Source organism: Heloderma suspectum, chromosome 13 (genome assembly GCF_057233095.1).
Source record: "Heloderma suspectum isolate Gila_16-S chromosome 13, 16-S_ref, whole genome shotgun sequence".
NCBI classification, from domain to species: domain Eukaryota; kingdom Metazoa; phylum Chordata; class Lepidosauria; order Squamata; family Helodermatidae; genus Heloderma; species Heloderma suspectum.
Window position 1 is genome coordinate 28,754,939 of NC_139470.1, and position 17,347 is coordinate 28,772,285.

At 45.4% G+C, this 17,347-nt stretch overlaps 1 protein-coding gene across 3 annotated transcripts in view; it reads right to left on the minus strand.

Moving 5' to 3' along the window:
• POLE (DNA polymerase epsilon, catalytic subunit) overlaps nt 1–17,007 on the minus strand; it is a 73,468-nt gene extending 56,461 nt beyond the window's left edge. For 2 of the 3 annotated variants that reach the window (XM_084819566.1, XM_084819565.1), the window contains exons 1-6: nt 11,322–11,554; nt 4,764–4,899; nt 4,020–4,100; nt 2,693–2,737; nt 1,952–2,044; nt 938–1,092 (exon numbers count right to left, since the gene is read on the minus strand). In XM_084819566.1, coding sequence (XP_084675692.1) covers nt 938–1,092; nt 1,952–2,044; nt 2,693–2,737; nt 4,020–4,100; nt 4,764–4,899; nt 11,322–11,479 — 668 coding nt within the window. In that variant the 5' untranslated portion in view covers nt 11,480–11,554. Of the gene's footprint in view, nt 1–937; nt 1,093–1,951; nt 2,045–2,692; nt 2,738–4,019; nt 4,101–4,763; nt 4,900–11,321; nt 11,555–16,787 lie in introns of those variants that run through there. The other variant, XM_084819564.1, reaches the window with a different exon arrangement.
• Between the last annotated feature and the right edge of the window lie 340 nt (nt 17,008–17,347).

The following is a 17,347-nucleotide window of genomic DNA, read 5'->3' on the forward strand; positions in this document are numbered from 1 at the left end:
TCCTGCTCTTCTCTGGCACCAATGGGCATTTTGCTCTCTCCTTCCTCCATTCCATGCCCCTCCCACTTCATACAAGCCACATTCCAAAGCCCTCAGAAGGAGGCATTGCACCACCTTTCTGGGTGGCTTTAAAAGGGGACTGACAAATTCATGGAGGATAAGGCTATCAGTGGCTACTAGTCCTGATGGCTATATGCTACCTCTAGTATCAGAGGCAGTGAGCCTATGTACACCAGCTGTTGGGGAACATGGGCAGGAGGGTGCTCTTGCATTCATGTCCTGTTTATGGGTTTCCCATGGGCAGTTGGATGGCCGCTGTGTGAACAGAATGGTGGACTAGATGGACCCTTGGTCTGAGCCAGCATGGCTCTTCTTATGTTCATATGTACTGGGACAGCATGGAAGAAGTCCCAAGTGGTGCTCATGCTACTCCAGCGACCTGGTCCTCAGATCATGGAGAAAACCAAAGGTGGACCCAACCATCAAGGTTCTTCCTCCTCAGGAGGAAGAGGATAGCAGAGACAAGACAAAAACTGAGAGGGGTTCCTTCCAGCAGAAGAAGCCTCTGCAAATCTAGCTTCTACAAGAGAATAGGAGGAGTCCCCTGTCCTCCTGAGAAAAATGAATAGAAGCACTGATAATTATGTGTGGGCAACAGGACAGATCAGGCAACATTAGAAGAGGGCAAGTTTTATTAATGAATCAACCAACTAAATTAGGGGGAAAAGACAGATGCAAACTACAGGATAGGGAAAGATCGGGGTAATCTGTCGTGAGCCCAAACATGCATACCTCATTTGCAACAGGAAACAGCAGAGCTACAACAGCTCCTTTAAGCACAGGTAGCAAAGCACTTCATGGCACATTAAAGACTTAGCTCAACTCAGTCCCAATGGAGTTCTGCTGGGATCTAGGACCAGACTTTGTGCTACTCTACCTGGCTAGCATAGTGGTGTAAGTATCCACAGATTGGTTCCGTTCCCTGTTCTTCTTTACAGCAGGTGTGATCTCCTTGCGCACCTTTATCAGGTCATCTACTGTGTTGAAGGAGAGCTTGATGTAGTTTCGTTTCAGGCCAACCAGGTGATTTGGCTACAAAAAGAAGAGGATATTAACTATGAAGAGAAAGCAAGCTTCAAAAAAGAATTCATTGAGATGGAGTGCATGTGTGTGGAAGATGTGAGATAGAATAGTGACTGAAGACCAGAGGGCTAATAAGAGAAATGGCTAAGGCAAGCCATGTTAAGCTATGCCAAAACTGAGGCATGAGAAGCTGCCTTGTACTGAGGAGAGAACTAGAGGAGAATCAGAAGGACTATAAAACACATGCATTACATATATTAAACACATGACATCCCAAGCAATATCAAAATGATACAACGGTAACAAGAAAAATATATGTTCATATTTGGTTGCTATACTGTCAATAAACATAGTTCACATATTTTGTACTGCATCCTATGTTTCAGGTATACGCCATATTCATCCCTTTTCTCCTCTTTGTGCTTCTTAAGTTGATTCAGACCACTGGTCCATCAAGGCAGAGTCCTCTACTTTGACTGGCAGTCACTCCCCCCGCCCCCATCTCTGGCACGGGTTCTTTTCCTGAACTGGCCACACAAGATCTTTTCAACTAGAGATGCCAAGAACTGAACCTGGGCCTTTCTGCACGCAAAGCAGGTGCTCTTCTATCACTGATCTATAGACCCTCCCCATTAGCAGAGAGTAAAGCAGAAGAAAAGGCCAGAGAAGAACCAAAATGGAAAGGATGTGTGCAACAATTCCTGGGGAATATCTCTCATATCTTGTGCCACTTTATGCACAGATATTGGCAAGCAGCAGCCTGCAGATCACCGCCTTTCTGGATCATCACTCCTCCACGACTTCTTTCCTAGTGACGTGGGTAATTATGACAGAACACTACCATAATCTCATTGAATGCACTTCTCACCAGGTCCAGGTCCTCTTTGGGTACAGTGTCCAGTTTTGCTATTTTGCCCTGGAACTTCTTGGAAAGGAAGGACGACACTTCTCGGTCACAACCCTAAAAAGATGACCGCACATCAGAGGGGCTAAGCGGAGACTTCTCCTCATCATTTCCAAACTGTCTATCCTCAGGGAAGCGTTTCAAACTGTCACTCCTCAGGGAAGAGTTTGCACATTGACTAGTCTCACAAAAACCTTATGCACTGAAGAGGATACTGGGGCATTGGAGGGTGCTCACTCTATACCCATGGGGCAGTGGCTGGGCATGTTGGGGCTCACTATTGACCTGCTTGAACTGAGTGTGCACCTAAAACACACCCAATACTCTGCTGTGGTTGGACATTGCAGGGGGAAGACCGGTAGTCATGAGCAAGCTGTTTTTCAGGGAAGATTGCCCATCATTGCTGAACCCCTTATTGAAGAGCACTTAAGTTTTCCAAGGAACCCTTCAGGTTCACAAGAAGATTACGGCATTAGACCACATACCAGGCCTAGAAACAATTAAGTCAAGTGTTCTTGAGTCTGCTCCATCCCTCCAGCTAAAGCATTTTAGCAGTGCAATCTTATACATTACTACTCAGAAGTAAGTCCAACTGAGTTCAGTAGGACTTAGGTCCACATAAGTGGGTATAGGATTTCAGCCTAAATGTCTTAAGACTAGTCAAGAGTTGCAGATTCGGGTGCTGGCCAGGAATTTTATACTAACCTTTTGGGTTGCAATGTAGAAGTATGGCCTATATGGCAACGCCACCTAGGAAAGAGCAAAGATCGTAAACCTCACACAATCCTACACTACAAGAACAGGGATGTTTTCCTTCCATTAGCCTAGCAATAGTGCTTCTCCTAGGCCTCTGTCAAAGAACTGAAACATCAGTAAAAAGGAGACATGAAAATGTTTCATTTCAGAGTTCTCTCTGTGAATACATTTTCATGAAACAAGAAAAAATGTCTAGCCTCCCTCTGAGCAGAGAACAGAATTCGATGGGCACAGTACCATTTAGAAGCAAAGAATGTTAGAGCCCAGGTTTACAGGTATCTTAGAAAGTATCCTTATTCAAAAGAGACTGTAAGGCAGGGATGGGGGACCTCTGGCCCATGGAAATCTTGAGTGAGGTCACTCCTCCTCCCTCCCCAAGGGAGAGGGGGCAGGAGAGCAAATGAACCTCAGTCTCAAGTCGCATGAGAAACAAGCATGTGAGATGTGTGGTTCTCAAGCCTCTTACCCTCGGGGAACCCCTTTCAGATTGATTTGGCTGATGAGGGCCCTCTGCACACCTGGTACAGAAGTGCTGTAGGTGCTCACTCTGTTTGAGTGAGGCATGAAGATCTGGCCAGGGCTGTTGGGTATTGGCACTGCCTCACATGAACTGAGACTGGACCGCAGAACATCATTTTGCAGTGACATACTGTAAGGGAAGTTCCATACAGGCCATAGGGAACAACAGACAAGCAAGGACTAAACTGATTTTTAATGGGGTTTGCTTTTCGCAGTAATTTTCTGTGGGGTTTGCTTTTCACAGTGAAAACTGACATTGTGGGGAGTGCGGTTTTCTTCAAAGGAGCAATGGCTCCCCTATAAAGAACCACCTCCCACTGCAAATCACAATTCCTCCTGCTCTCTTGGCAAAGTAGTACTATCCAAGACAGCGGGGGAGATCAGGTTGGACATTGCACTGCGGATGGATGGCAGTTGTCAGTTTAAAGGAGTAAAACAGATTTGCTCCTATTGGTGTGACCCCTGAAAAATGTTTTGCAAAAAGCCTCCCCCCACCATTCAACTCAGCTCTAGAACAAGGAAACTTGGCTTACATTACAGATTTGGGGTCCTAAGGATACAGTTTAAAAGCCACAGCTGTCATGCAATTAGGGAAGAAAGAAGCTTGATTGACATGCATTAAAAAGGCCATACAATGCCATCAGTCTCTTACTTATCCATCCTGCTCCCTCCCCAAATTGCCTGCAGGTTCTTTAAGTGGCCCACATTGATAAATTTCACACTACCCTAGGCCCCTTCTCCTTGAATGTGCACTCACCTTAAACCTACTTCCATCCTCCTGAATGAAATAATAATCCACTGCACTGACCAAGCGTTTATCCTCATTCAAAACCTCCGTCTAGAACAGAAAAGGCCACCAAGACCAAGCAATGAAACAGGCAATGACATTATCCCAACAAACTATTCTGCATCTTTTATGATTCATCTATGAGCAAGCAGATACTTGATGTTCTGAGCCATACAAAGTTTTCAAAAAAGGTGATGCGTCAAGTTGTGTGGGTGGCAAAATGGAGTCTCCAAGCAATGGATAATGACCCTCAGAAGCTCCTGACAAATATCACGTAACAGCAATTTGGGGTCATTTGCCTCATAATATGTATTATTGTGACAGGCCATGTGGACCTGGCTAAGCCTGGCAAAGCATTAAACTGAATTTGGTGGTTTTACAACTGAAGCCACATTTGGGGGGCGGGGGAAGAGGAGGAGAAATGGGACAGAAAAACTGGAGGAAATTAAAAGCAAATGTCATTTACTATCTCCATCCTAGACAGCTGAAGAGGACATTCATTCTCCATATTAAACCTTCCAACGAAAGCATCCAAAAATGACCGTTATCAATTTCTTACCATTTCCAACTTCTGGACATTGCCTGCCTGCTGGTCTTTCAGATTGCGGGCAGATTCCCCCCCATGGCAACCACAAGAAGAGATGCATTTAGGTATGTTCAGCAAAACATGAGCTCCAGTCACAAGACGTTAATGGAAAAGATGGAAATACCTACAGGGTGCATGTTGATCAGCCAGCCTGTCCTTTCTGCAGGTTCCGTCATCCTCTCAAACCCAAACTGCACATCGATCTTGTCTGTCCACTGGCAGCGCTCCAAGCGCTTAAGGGCAGAGAGTGAGGAGCTGTCATCCCTGTGGCAAGAGAAGGCAAGAAGCTTCATCACTCCACCTGCCAAGTCACAGAAACAGGCAAAGCAAACACTCAAAACAGTGAAGAGGAAGCCCTCTGACCACATAGGTAGCAAAATGGCTGTAGCCAGGGACATGCGTAGGTTCCAATTCTGCGGAAAAGCTAAAAAATGCATCCCTGGCTTCCTGCAACTCTCAAATTTAATTACAAAATAATGTTTCTATTATTATTACTTATTATTTTATTCATTTTGAATAGTGCCATCTGTGTTCATGGAAATTTATGTAGAACAGGTATGCTAGGTTCCTAATCCAGACTTACAATCTAAAATAGCCATAGGAAAACAACAGAGGAAGGAGGAAAGGGAGGCACAGATAAGCAGAGTAATAATAATAAGCAATTACTTCAATCACACAGACTTTGGCCTAGTTACAAAAAGGTATAGTGACTAGGCTTCCTGGAAAAAATGTGAGCTTTCAGGAAGAACTGAATAGAAATAAGGGAGGTAGTTGCACAGAGGTGATCTGGGAAGCAGTTCCATACATGAGGGGCAACAAGATGAGCAAAGGTCACTGGAAGAGATGTGTCAGGATATAGCGCAGGGACATAAGAAGGGAAAAGGCCATGGAGGGCTTTTAAGATTGTGCAAGACGCAGAGCGGAAGACAGTAAAGGGATTTAAGGAGTAGAGTCACATGGTCAGAATGACAACAGAGGTCACAGAATCATAGAATTATAGAATAGTAGGGTTGGAAGGGGCCTACAAGGCCATCGAGTCCAACCCCCTGCTCAATGCAGGAATCCAAGTCAGAGCATCCCTGACAGGTGGCTGTCCAGCCTCATCTTGAACGACTCCAGTGTGGGAGAGCCCACTACCTCCCCAGGTAATTGGTTCCATTGTCATATTGCTCTAACAGTCAGGACGTTTTTCCTGATGTTCAGCCGGAATCTGGCTTCCTATCACTTGTGCCCATTATTCCGTGTTCTGCACTCTGGGATGATCGAGCAGAGATCCTGGCCTTCCCCTCTGTGACAAACTTTGAAGGACTTGAAGAGCACTATCCTATCTCCCCCCGTCTTCTCTTCTCAAGGCTAAACATGTCCAGTTCTTTCAGTCTCTCTTCATAGGGCATAGAATAGAATAGAACAGAACAGAATAAAACTTTATTACGGTCAAAGACCAGCTCAAAAAAGGAACTACATTAAAATTATCTGCTATATATCCCCAATCAAATTAATAGACACTTCAACACAGTGTAGTACTAATGTAATGCATATCAGCCATATTGGGTGAATGGCATTACTCTCCAGACTTTGTCTTTCATCCAACTAGGTAAGTCCGAGCTCCCTCAGCATCCTTCTTCGAACACCTATCGCGGCTGCAAAAAATTTGGCGACACTATATGTAAATGTCGAATTAGTGTCAGACAACAATATGTAGGCATATTGTTGTCCTGTACGTCCCGGAAAGCGATTCATCAGTGGGGAGATGAGTGCGGCATGAATATCTCTATAAAATATACACCACAGAAAAACGTGCTCTGTAGTTTCTATCTGTTCCATGCCACAGGGGCAGAGGCGGTCTGACCAGGGTATCTTTTTGTACCGTCCCTCCAAAACTGCCGAGGGGAGTCCATTTAGACAGGCCAAGGTAAATGCCCTTCTATGTTTATGCAGTTCCAGTTGTTCAAGATCGGGTGCAGCTGTTACAATGTATCTATAGTCCTCCCTGAGATAGAATTCTGGGGCACTATTGAGGTCACTTTGTCTCTCAATATCTGCAATGCGCTGCTTGATAGTCTCCACTGCCTGATCAAAACCCATATTTAATAAAGTCCGCAAGGGAAGCCCCAAGAAAGCTATTTTCTGTTCAGTTTGACTGAATCCAATTGGATTTAAAATCGTCTTGCAAAATTAGTGGGGCAAGGCCAGTAGGAAAATATGACAGTCTAAGCCGGTACACAAGAATAGCCACCCAGACCCTAGCTTCAATTTTGATCTGGCCAGTCTCTAATCTTATCTTTGCATTGGAGACATCCCGAGGAACACCCAATATTGCCCTCAAAATTTTTGATTGTACACGTTCTAATGTTTGGGTATTCGGTAAAGGCCCCAATTGAGAGCCGTACAATAATTGCGCTAGTACTTTTGCTTGGTATAATTGGAGGGCTAAACGGATATAATGGTTGCCTTTTGTTCTCATAAATTGTGCTATTGCTGATGAGCTTCTCTGTGCGTTTAATGCCACATATTCGCCGTGAGCCTTCCTGGAACCATTTGCTTGGAAGACTACCCCTAAATATTTGAATTGGGAAACCTGCTCAATCTTATGCTGGTTTATCATCCATGATCTGATTTTTGGTCTTTTTGCAAAACTCATGATTTTTGTTTTTTGATAATTAATCATCAGATCTTCTTTGTCGCAGTATTCAGTCAACTTCCGCAATGCTCTTGTAAGCCCAATTGGAGTCCTTGAGATAACAGCAGCATCATCTGCATATAGTAAAGTGGTTATATGCCTCCCCGCAATTTTGGGGGGATGAAAATTGGTATGGTTTAGCTGGTCTACCATGGAATTGATGTAGAAGTTGAACAAAAGTGGGGCGAGAATGCAGCCTTGCTTGACCCCTTTTTTTGTTGGAACAGCCTTTGTAAGGTGGCCGTGAGCACTACATCTGACCTTAAGGGAGGTGTCCCTATATAGAGTCTGAATGAGTAGGAGCAGGCGCCTATCAATGTTGGAGGCCTCTAATTTCTTTCATAGTTTGACCCTCGAGATAGAGTCAAAAGCTGCCTTAAGGTCTATAAAGGCTACATAGAGCGAGGTGACCTTGTTTGAGATGTATTTCTCGATCAGATGCTGTAGTACCAAGCATTGATCTATGGTAGAGCGACCCTCCCTGAAGCCTGCCTGCTCCTCCGCCAATATCACATCCTGTTCCAGCCAGTCTTTTAAGCTTCCTATATAAGTGCCTGGTGTATAATTTACCGATAGTACTTAATAAACTGATGGGTCTGTAATTTGCGGGGTCGTCTCTCTTTCCCTTCTTGAATATAGGAACAATAATGGCAGAGCCCCAATCTTCTGGTGTCTGCCCAGTCATGTCAATGTAGGAGAATAGTGATGCTAGAGCCGGGCCCCACCATTCTAAGTTATTTTTGACCACCTCTGGAGGGATCAGATCTTCGCCCGGTGCTTTGCCCGTTTTCATCTGGGCAACTAGATCATAAATTTCTGAAGCCAGGACCGACCAAGGCGGAGCATCTTCAAGTGCAATATTCCAGGCCACATGGGCAGCATCAGAATCCTTGTATAATTGATGGAAATGCTTCTCCCAAGCCTTTGGATGAATATAGCAGTCTGGCAATGTTGGTCCACAAATTGGCGAGATCTTTACCAACCGCCAGAATATGGTCGGATCCTTAGATTTGGCTGCTTGAATCAGTTTCGCAGAGTTCTCCTTCCAAGCCTTTTTTTTCTTTTGTATCAGTAGCTGTTCGTAGGATTTTTTCTGTTCAAGAAGATCTTGAGCTGCCTTCAGATGAGAACTAAATTTATACTTTTGATAGGCCTTCTGTAAGGCTTTTTTTGTTTGAACACATTCCCTATAGAACCAGGGCTTCGAGGGTGGATGGTGCCGTTGTTGAGGCACCCTTACTCTCCGAGTGAAGGCTTGTTTGAATTCTCGGGCTAACTCCTGATATAATTCCACCGGGCTCATTATTTGGGTGTTAAGTATTAGAGATGTCCTAATGTTTTGCATGTTGTCTGATGCAAGAATGGCCCGTAATTCCATGTCCATCCTTGGGGTCCATTTGACACGACAGTAAGCTTTCCCATCAGGGAGTATCATAGGCATATAGAGATTGGCACTTTGTAGATAGGGGTGCAGGGCTTTCCAAGTCAATAAGACCGGGAAATGATCACTGTGAAGTTTTGGGACGACCTCCATGTCCTTCAAAAAGGGAATCAAGTTTGTTGATACAATGAGATAGTCTATTTGACTCATTCTGGTTCCCGCCAGATAGGTAAATTCCGCTGGATGGTCTTTCCCGAATGCACCATTAAGAGTGTGCAGGTTGAGCCTTGTAGTCAATTGATGTAGTAAGAGCCCAGAATAGTTAGATTTTATATCTTTAGATTGTTGAGTAAATGGAAGGCCATTTATACTAGGTGTAGGGGGATAAGCTTTTTGTTGGCAATATAGGGCATGATCACTTGGACCCATCCTGGCATTAAAGTCTCCTCCCAAAATCGCATATGTATAGGGATAGGATTGGAGCAGATCTGCTACGTGTTTCAAATTCTGCCCAAATTTCCCCAGTCTGTAATTTCTTCTTTTGAAGGGGAAGATAAACATTTATTATCAACAGATCCCATCGATCAAAATGAGCAAGGACAGCCATTGCATGTTGTTTATAGGATGGCAGCATCCTTGTGCTTACGCACAAAGACGTAGCAATTAAGACGCCTAAACCTCCTTTACATCTTCCGTGTCCCTCCCCAGGGACTGCTCCAATAGAATATGATTGAAAACCATTAAACAGCAAATTCCCCTGGACCCATGTTTCTTGTAGCAGTACAATATCTTTGGAAGAGAGATAGTCTTTTGATTCAGGGTCCTGCAGGATTCCAGTCCAGCCGTTTATATTCCATGTTGTAAGGCCAATTTTATTTATATGCTGGTTGTTTGTGTGTCATTGGGGCTCAGGAGTGATACTTTCCAACTCCTGGGCACTCTTTTTTTCTTCCCTCAGCTCAGTTGTTAGCTCTGAGGCCGGTCCAATTGAGGGGACAGGTGAGTCCATCCAATTCTCTCCCAATGGGGAATCAACTTGGGGATATAACACACCTGATTTTAAATGGTGTCCAGTCATCCCTTGAGGGCTGGAGGCACTGACTTGGAGTATCGGAGGGGCCTGGCAGTCTGCTTCTGCAGCATCATCTGGCTCTGTACTAAGCTGAATACTTGTTGAATTTTATAATCCTTCTATAAGTTTCTCAGTAGAAGTCTGAGGCCTCCAGGTCTGGATCTCATCCAGCATAATTTCTAGGTCTATTGAAGATATTTCACACATAACATAGGAGTTGTAGTTCTTCCTTTCCAGTGCAGGGAGTGGCCTTATTGGGGTCAACTTCCTTGTCCCCATCAGTGCCTCCATCTCTAATTCCACTTCCCTGTCATCCATTATGACAGTCTGTGGCATACATAGCTCAGGTGAGTTTCCAGTGTCAAGTTTAGCCATTCTGCTATACGATTGTAGGTTTGAAATTGCTGTTATTTCTGGGGTCATTGTTACCATAGGCTTTTGCTTGGTCAATAAGGAGTAGAGCAGTCCATTATCCAGTCCCACATTATCAGCTGGTTTCATATCGGAGTCTAAATTATCAGGGGTGCCCAAATTTAGGTCCAGGGAGCTCAGGCTAGACTTGTGTGGGTAGAAGAGTCAAGATCTAAAGTATCGCTGTTTCTCTCCAAGGCCAGATCTTCTTCATGTAATCTGATTCTCGTTGGTATTAGTAGCTCATCCAGTTTGTTCCTTAATTTTAAGAGTCCATCCTGCTCGACTGGGTGGTTAGCAGCCAGCTCATGGTAATTATTCTTTAGCAGTTTATCTTTCTTATCATGGCTAGACTCCTCCACAGCTGTCCGAATTGTTGATTATAAAGTGGTGCCATAGTTAACCCTTCTGACTCTGGCAAGGGCTCTAACTCCAAGCTCTTTAAAAACTCTCTGAGGGGTTATACCATATCCTCTTAGGTACTGTGCTGAGTGGAAAAGTTGCAAAGGCACAGTTGTTGACTTAAAGTCTAGGAATAATCTTTTGCAGTCCATTTGCGATGGCAGAAAGTGGAAGTGTTTTAAATCCAGTGGGGGTATAACACAATTCAGTAATTCTGCCAGAGAGGTAAGGATTCTTTTCTTATTTGACCAAAGCTGTGCATCTTTCTTTGGGAAGCATATGAGGACCTGATTTGTTTGGAGTATTCTTTGTACTCTCCCTTTTGTCTTGTGTTGTACATATTGCGTTCGCTCAGGGTTAAAAGAGGGGGGGCGTGTAACAATGGCGTCGTCCTCGTTCTCACCTCTTTGCTCTAACTTGGATACTGGGTGAGCGTGCGTTTGGATTAAGGCTCCTAATTGCCCTTCAATTCTATTTAAACGCTCTAGAATTAAAATTAGAGTTTCTGCAGATATAAATCAGATTTCACCCAGCTGAGGAGGGCAATTTGGCTGTGTAGGGAAAGCATACTCTGCCTTCTGACTGTTTACTTTCCGTCCTAGCGATTTATGCTTTCCTGCATTCTCCTTCACAGGGGTTTTAATTAATAGGCTGCTTTCTATCTCTTGGCAGACTGAGGTGCTTATAGGGGTTGTGGCCAATGCCCCCAGTCTATTCTTGTTACTGTTTTTGATACTCACGGCATACGTAGCCCCATTTGAGGGAAGGAAGCTTTCGATTCTAAGCTGTTTCTTCTTCCTCTCCTTTTCCAACTTTCTTCACTGGGACTTATAGTTTGCCGTCTCTTTCTTAATCTCCTCCTCCCTTTGGCTGTGAATAAATCCTTATTATTTTTCATGTTTGCGGCTTCACTTGTCCCAGTGTAGGAGGGAGCTGCGTCTAGTCAATGTTACTCCGTCGCCATCTTCCTCCCCTTCCCATAGGGCTTTGTTTCCAGTCCCCTGATCATCTTTGTTGCCCTCCTCTGAACCCTCTCCAGCTTGTCTGCATCTTTCTTAAAGTATGGTGCCCAGAACTGGACACAGTACTCCAGATGAGGCCTCACCAGTGCTGAGTAGAGGGGGACTAGTACTTCCCAGGATTTGGAAGCGATGCGTCTATTAATGCAGCCCAAAATAGCATTTGCCTTTTTTGCAGCCATATCACATTGTTGGCTCATATTCAGCTTGCGATCGACAACAATTCCAAGATCCTTCTCGCTTGTCGTGTTGTTGAGCCACGTATCCCCCATCTTGTCACTGTGCATTTGGTTTCTTTTTCCTAGGTGCAGAATTTGGCATTTATCCCTATTAAATGTCATTCTGTTGTTTTCTGCCCAGCGCTCCAGTCTGTCCAGATCACTTTGAATTTTGTTTGTCTTCAAAAGTATTAGCTATCCCGCCCAATTTTGTGTCATCTGCAAATCTGATCAGCATTCTCTGCACCTCCTCCTCCAAGTCATTAATAAAAATGTTGAAGAGCACTGGGCACAGGACTGAGCCCTGCGGTACCCCACTTGTTACCTCTCCCCAGTCTGAGAGGGTCCCATTGATAAGCACTCTTTGAGTCCGATTCTGTAGCCAACTGTGGATCCACCAGATCGTTGCTTCATCTAGCCCACATTGAGCTAGTTTGCTCATCAGGAGATCATGGGGCATTTTGTTGAAAGTTTTGCTGAAGTCGAGGGATATTATGTCTACAGCGTTCCCACGGTCCACAAGGGAGGTTAATTGATCAAAAAATGAGATCAGATTCATCTGGCAGGACTTGTTCTTGACAAATCCATGTTGGCTTCAAGGAATCATTGCATTGTTTTCAAGATGCTTACAGATGGATTGCTTTATTTTCTGCTCCAGAATTTTCCCAGGGATTGATGTCAGGCTGACTGGTCTGTAGTTTCCAGGTCCCTCCGTTTTACCCTTTTTGAAGATAGGGACCACATTAGCCCTCCTCCAGTCATCTGGCACTTCCCCCATCCTCCATGATTTCTCAAAGAGAATAGACAGCGGTTCTGAGAGTTCTTCTGCCAGTTCCTTTCTTACTCTAGGATGCAGTTCATCTGCCCTGGAGATTTGAACTCATTCAAAGTCATTAGGTGTTCCTTGACCATATGCCTATCAATCTCAAGCTGCAATCCTGCCCCTTCAGCCTGTACTTCACCTTTGCCAGGGGGCTCATAGACCCTCTTTTGGGAGAAGACTGAGCCAAAGTAGGAATTGAGCACCTCTGCCTTTTCTTTGTCATCTGTTATCGTTTTGCCATCCTTATTTAATAGCTGAACCACCATTTCTTTCCTCTGCCTTTTACTATGCACGTAGCTGAAGAAAGCCTTTTTGTTGTTTTTAGCATCCCTCGCTAACCTCAGCTCGTTCTGCAAATCCCTGCAATTTTGTGCTAACTGCCTGTACTCTTCCTTTGTAGCTTGGCCTTCCTTCCACTTCCTATATGTGTCCTTTTTTGTTTTCAGGTCATCCCTAAGCTTTTTGTGAAGCCACATTGGCTTCTTTTGTTGTCTTCCACCTTTTCTTCTTGTTGGAATTGTTTGTAATTGTGCCTTGAGAATTTCCTTTTTTAAAAGCTCCCACCCATCTTGGACTCCTTTTCTCATTAGCGTTACTTGCCATGGGACCTTACTGATCATTGTTCTGAGTTTATTAAAATCAGCTTTCCTAAAATCCAGGGTACGCGTTTGACTACACTCGGGTTTTGCTTCCCTTAGAGCCAAGAACTCAAGTACAACATGGTCACTTTCCCCCAGAGTTCCTGTAACTGCTACTTTATCCACTAAGTCATCTCTGTTGCTTAGGATCAAGTCAAGGATGGCCGATCCCCTAGTTCCTTCCTCTACTTTCTGTAGGAGAAAGTTATCCACCACACAAGTCAGGAATTTCCTGGAGGGGCCATGTTTTGCAGAATTTGTCTCCCAACAAATATCGGGGAAATTGAAGTCCCCCATTACTACTACATCATGCTTCCTTAAAACACTGGCTATTTGCTTTTCAAAAGTTTCATCCTCGTCTTCTCCTTGATTGGGTGGCTGGTAGTAGACTCCAACCACCATGTTCCTTTTATTCTTTGCTCCATTTATTTTAACCCAGTTGCTCTCGATGGGGCTACCAAGCTTATCCTCCTGTATTTCTGTGCAGAGATATGTATTTTTAACATATAGTGCGATTCCACCTCCCTTTCTGTACCTTTTGTTCTTTTTGAACAAGTTACATCCTTGAATTACTGTATTCCAGTCATGGGAGTCATCCCACTAAGTTTCAGTTACACCTATCAAGTCGTAATTTTCCTCCCGTATTAAGGGTTCAAGTTCGTTCTATTTGTTTCCCATACTCTGGGCATTAGTATATAGACATCGAATACCATGTGCTTCATAGTCTGGCTTCCTTCCTACATGTGTCTGAAGACTATTATTGGGCGCTATTAGAGCTGTTCCCACCGTTGCAGTGCATGAGCCTACGTCCATTGTTACCTCTAACTTTACATCTCCCTTCCCAGTAGGATTCAGTTTAAAGCCCTCCTGATGAAGTTCTTCATGCTGTGGCCAATCACATTCTTCCCATCCTTTGTGAGGTGCAACCCTTGCCAACAACCCATCTTGCAGGAAGTATAGCCCGTGGTCCCAGAATCCATATCTCTCCTGTCGGCACCACCTTTGTAGCCAGTCATTCACCCGGAGTATTTTTCTTTCCCTTTCTATTCCTTTTCTTTCTATCCTAACTACTGGAAGGATGGATGAGAAAACTATCTGGGCCCCAGAGTTCTTGAGTTTCCTTCCCAAAGCTTCAGAGTCTGACATGATTTCTTTGTAGCTCCGCTTGGCGTTATCATTTGTTCCCATATGGACGAGAAGAAAGGGATACCTGTCAGTGGGCTTTATGAGTGCAAGCAACCTTTCAGTCCCGTCTCTAATCTGTCCTCCCGGGAGACAACATACCTGGCAAGTCCACAGGTGAATAGTTTTGGAAACAGAGTGCTGAATGGATGTGAGTAGATAACATGAGACAAAGGAAGACCAGAGTGAAGAAAATGGCAGTCATCAAGGTGAGAGATGACCAGGCACAGACAAGAGGTTTTGCTAAAGGGGCAGAAGGGAAGGGCTGTATTTTTGTAATGTTGTAAAGGGAGAAGTGACATGATTTGGCGACATACTGAGTATGGGGGCAAAGGAGAGAGAAGAATCAAATAAAATAAAATAAAGGTTTCATGCCTGACCAACAGAGTGGAAGGTGGCTTGTCAATGGATAAGGAGAGCGAACGAGGAGATGAAGGCCTTCTAATTTTGAAGTTGCAAAGGTATACTTGAAAGTTTCGTGGGCAATACCCAGAGATACCCCAGAAGCCAAAGGAGTGACCAAATAAGCTTTCCAGTGGTTGGTTCAGCAAACATCTACTTAAATCAAGAACCACGCATTTTACTTGAAGTTTTAAATAATTGACCGACTGCCATGGCAGGATTTATTAGGAGTCTCTGCACATGACCAAAACTTGACCCTGTTGCAGAATGTGTCCAAACACTGGTCCATGCACACATTCACCTGCTATTGAGTACAATATGCACAAACGAACAGCATAAGCAGGGGACATTTTATACCACCCTGTCACAATAGTGCCCACTGAGCCACATGTACATCCACAAGACAGTGCTTGAAATCTTTACCACTTGGTGTCAAAGCATAATGACCATACAATTCCTCCACCATGCTCCTAATCCAAGCACATTTCCACAGGTTGGATCCAGATGTGGTCATGCTTAGATGAGACCCACCAAAATTAGTGGGACGCAAGTTACTCGAAACAAACTTAAATCCCATCAATTTTAATGGGTCTACTCCAAGTATGACTAAATCTGGATCCAACACATGCCTTCAGGTAAACAGTGCACCAATTACTATTCAATTAATATTAGCCACAACATTTAGATATCATCTTCCCTTTCCATCCCTTTGTCTGGTGCCTGTGGATTTCCACTTGGCGGTGACACAGAGATGGGCCTTCTCTGCGGAGGCACCTGCCCTGTGGAATGGTCTCTGTTCTGCGGTATGCCAGGCCACTAAACTGTTGCCTTTTAGGGGTTTACTGAAACCGTATCTACTAACTTTGGCTTTTCCCCAGCCATCAGCCATGTTTTTTGAATCAGTCTCAAAACCTGCTGGTACTATTTATTGTATTTGTTTTTAAGCCTCTTCAGGATGTATGCAAATGGTAAGCGACACAGAAATACCGCTAGTAAATACGTAAGTAAATAAATACGGAAACACCACACACATGCATGGGCACTTCCTCGTTTGCTAATTAAAAAGGCTGAAGACCCTCATTCTGGCCCCAATAACAGATCTGAAGACTGAGCTCCAGCCCATTCCAGAGATGACTGAAATTCATTTTGTACGTGCTCAGTGGAACCCTTTCAACTGTTGACAGATAAAGGCTAATGACCTTGGGCAACAAAAATAGGTTGCGGGATCAAAGCCTTGGCTCATTCCAATGGTGAGGGAAATCCACTCTTCACGTGTTCAGAGGTCCCCTTCAAGCGTGCTTAAAGGAAGTCTGATCACGGCCCCATCGCTTTCCAGGGGTGAGGGAAGCACCCAGCTCCAGGGCCACCCTTCCTATGTTGTTCAATACAAGCTGATGAGCTCTGGCATCAACTGGAGGTCCCGGGGGAGAGACAGAAATGCCTTCTGCACATGGGCAGGGGCATCCCTTCATCTGCTGACGAAAAAGGCCGGTGCCTTGACAACGGGTCCCAAGGCAGGGCCAAACCTCACCCCAATAGCGAAGGAAACATGCTCTGCACACGTTCAAAGGGCTCCCTCACAGCTTATTAAACAAAACTGTGTATATGTAAGGGTTGATCCCTGTCCTAGTTTATGCCAATAGAGAAGGAAAGGCACTCCGCACACGCTCAGAAGGCCCGTCATGACCAGAAAAAGCGAATCCCTGCCCAAGATGTTCAATTGGCAAGAGAAACGCACTCTGCGCACGTCCAAGGCCTTGTTGGAAATACACTCCGCACATGCTAAGAGGTCCCCTGAATACTGAAAAAATAAAGGTCGACCTCGTCCCCACGTCGCTCCGCTAAAAGGGGAGAATGCGCTCTGCACATGCTCAGAGACTCTCTTCAGCCCATGTACTGGGAACAGGCGCGTCGCCCTCCTCACCGCGGCGTCTCGCCTTCGCCGTCCGCCGCGGGGGCCTCGGCTGCCCATCGGCGCCGCCAGCCGCCGCCTCTCCCTCGCCTCAGCGCCATCCCGGCCCAGCTCCGCCGGCCGAGCGAAGCCCCTCAGAGTTTCGCGCGCGTTGAGGAAACCCTCGCGAGATCGCCTCATCTCGCGAGCTAGCAAGAGCGCGCGCGGCCGCCTGCCGCCCATACGCCGACTCCGCGAGCCGCCACCAATCACGTCTCCGCTTCTGGGACCGCCTCTTTTCGGGTGGCCAATAGGATGATAGGCCTGCCCCTCCTCTCGAGGACCGGCTTTCCCCTCACCGGCGACACTGTTTCCTCACGAACAGAGCTGGCCCCGCCCCTCGAGGCCATAGCTACTGACCACGCCCACCTCCCTTCTCCGATTGGCTCCGCTGATTCCTTTACTCCGTCATTGACGCCCGGCCGGCTTCGCAGGTCTTCCGCCAACCACACCTCGGCGTCTGAAACGGCCCTCCCCTCTCGCGACCGATGGGGGAAGAGACGCCCCCTGCCTGCCCGCTTCTGCGAGGCACT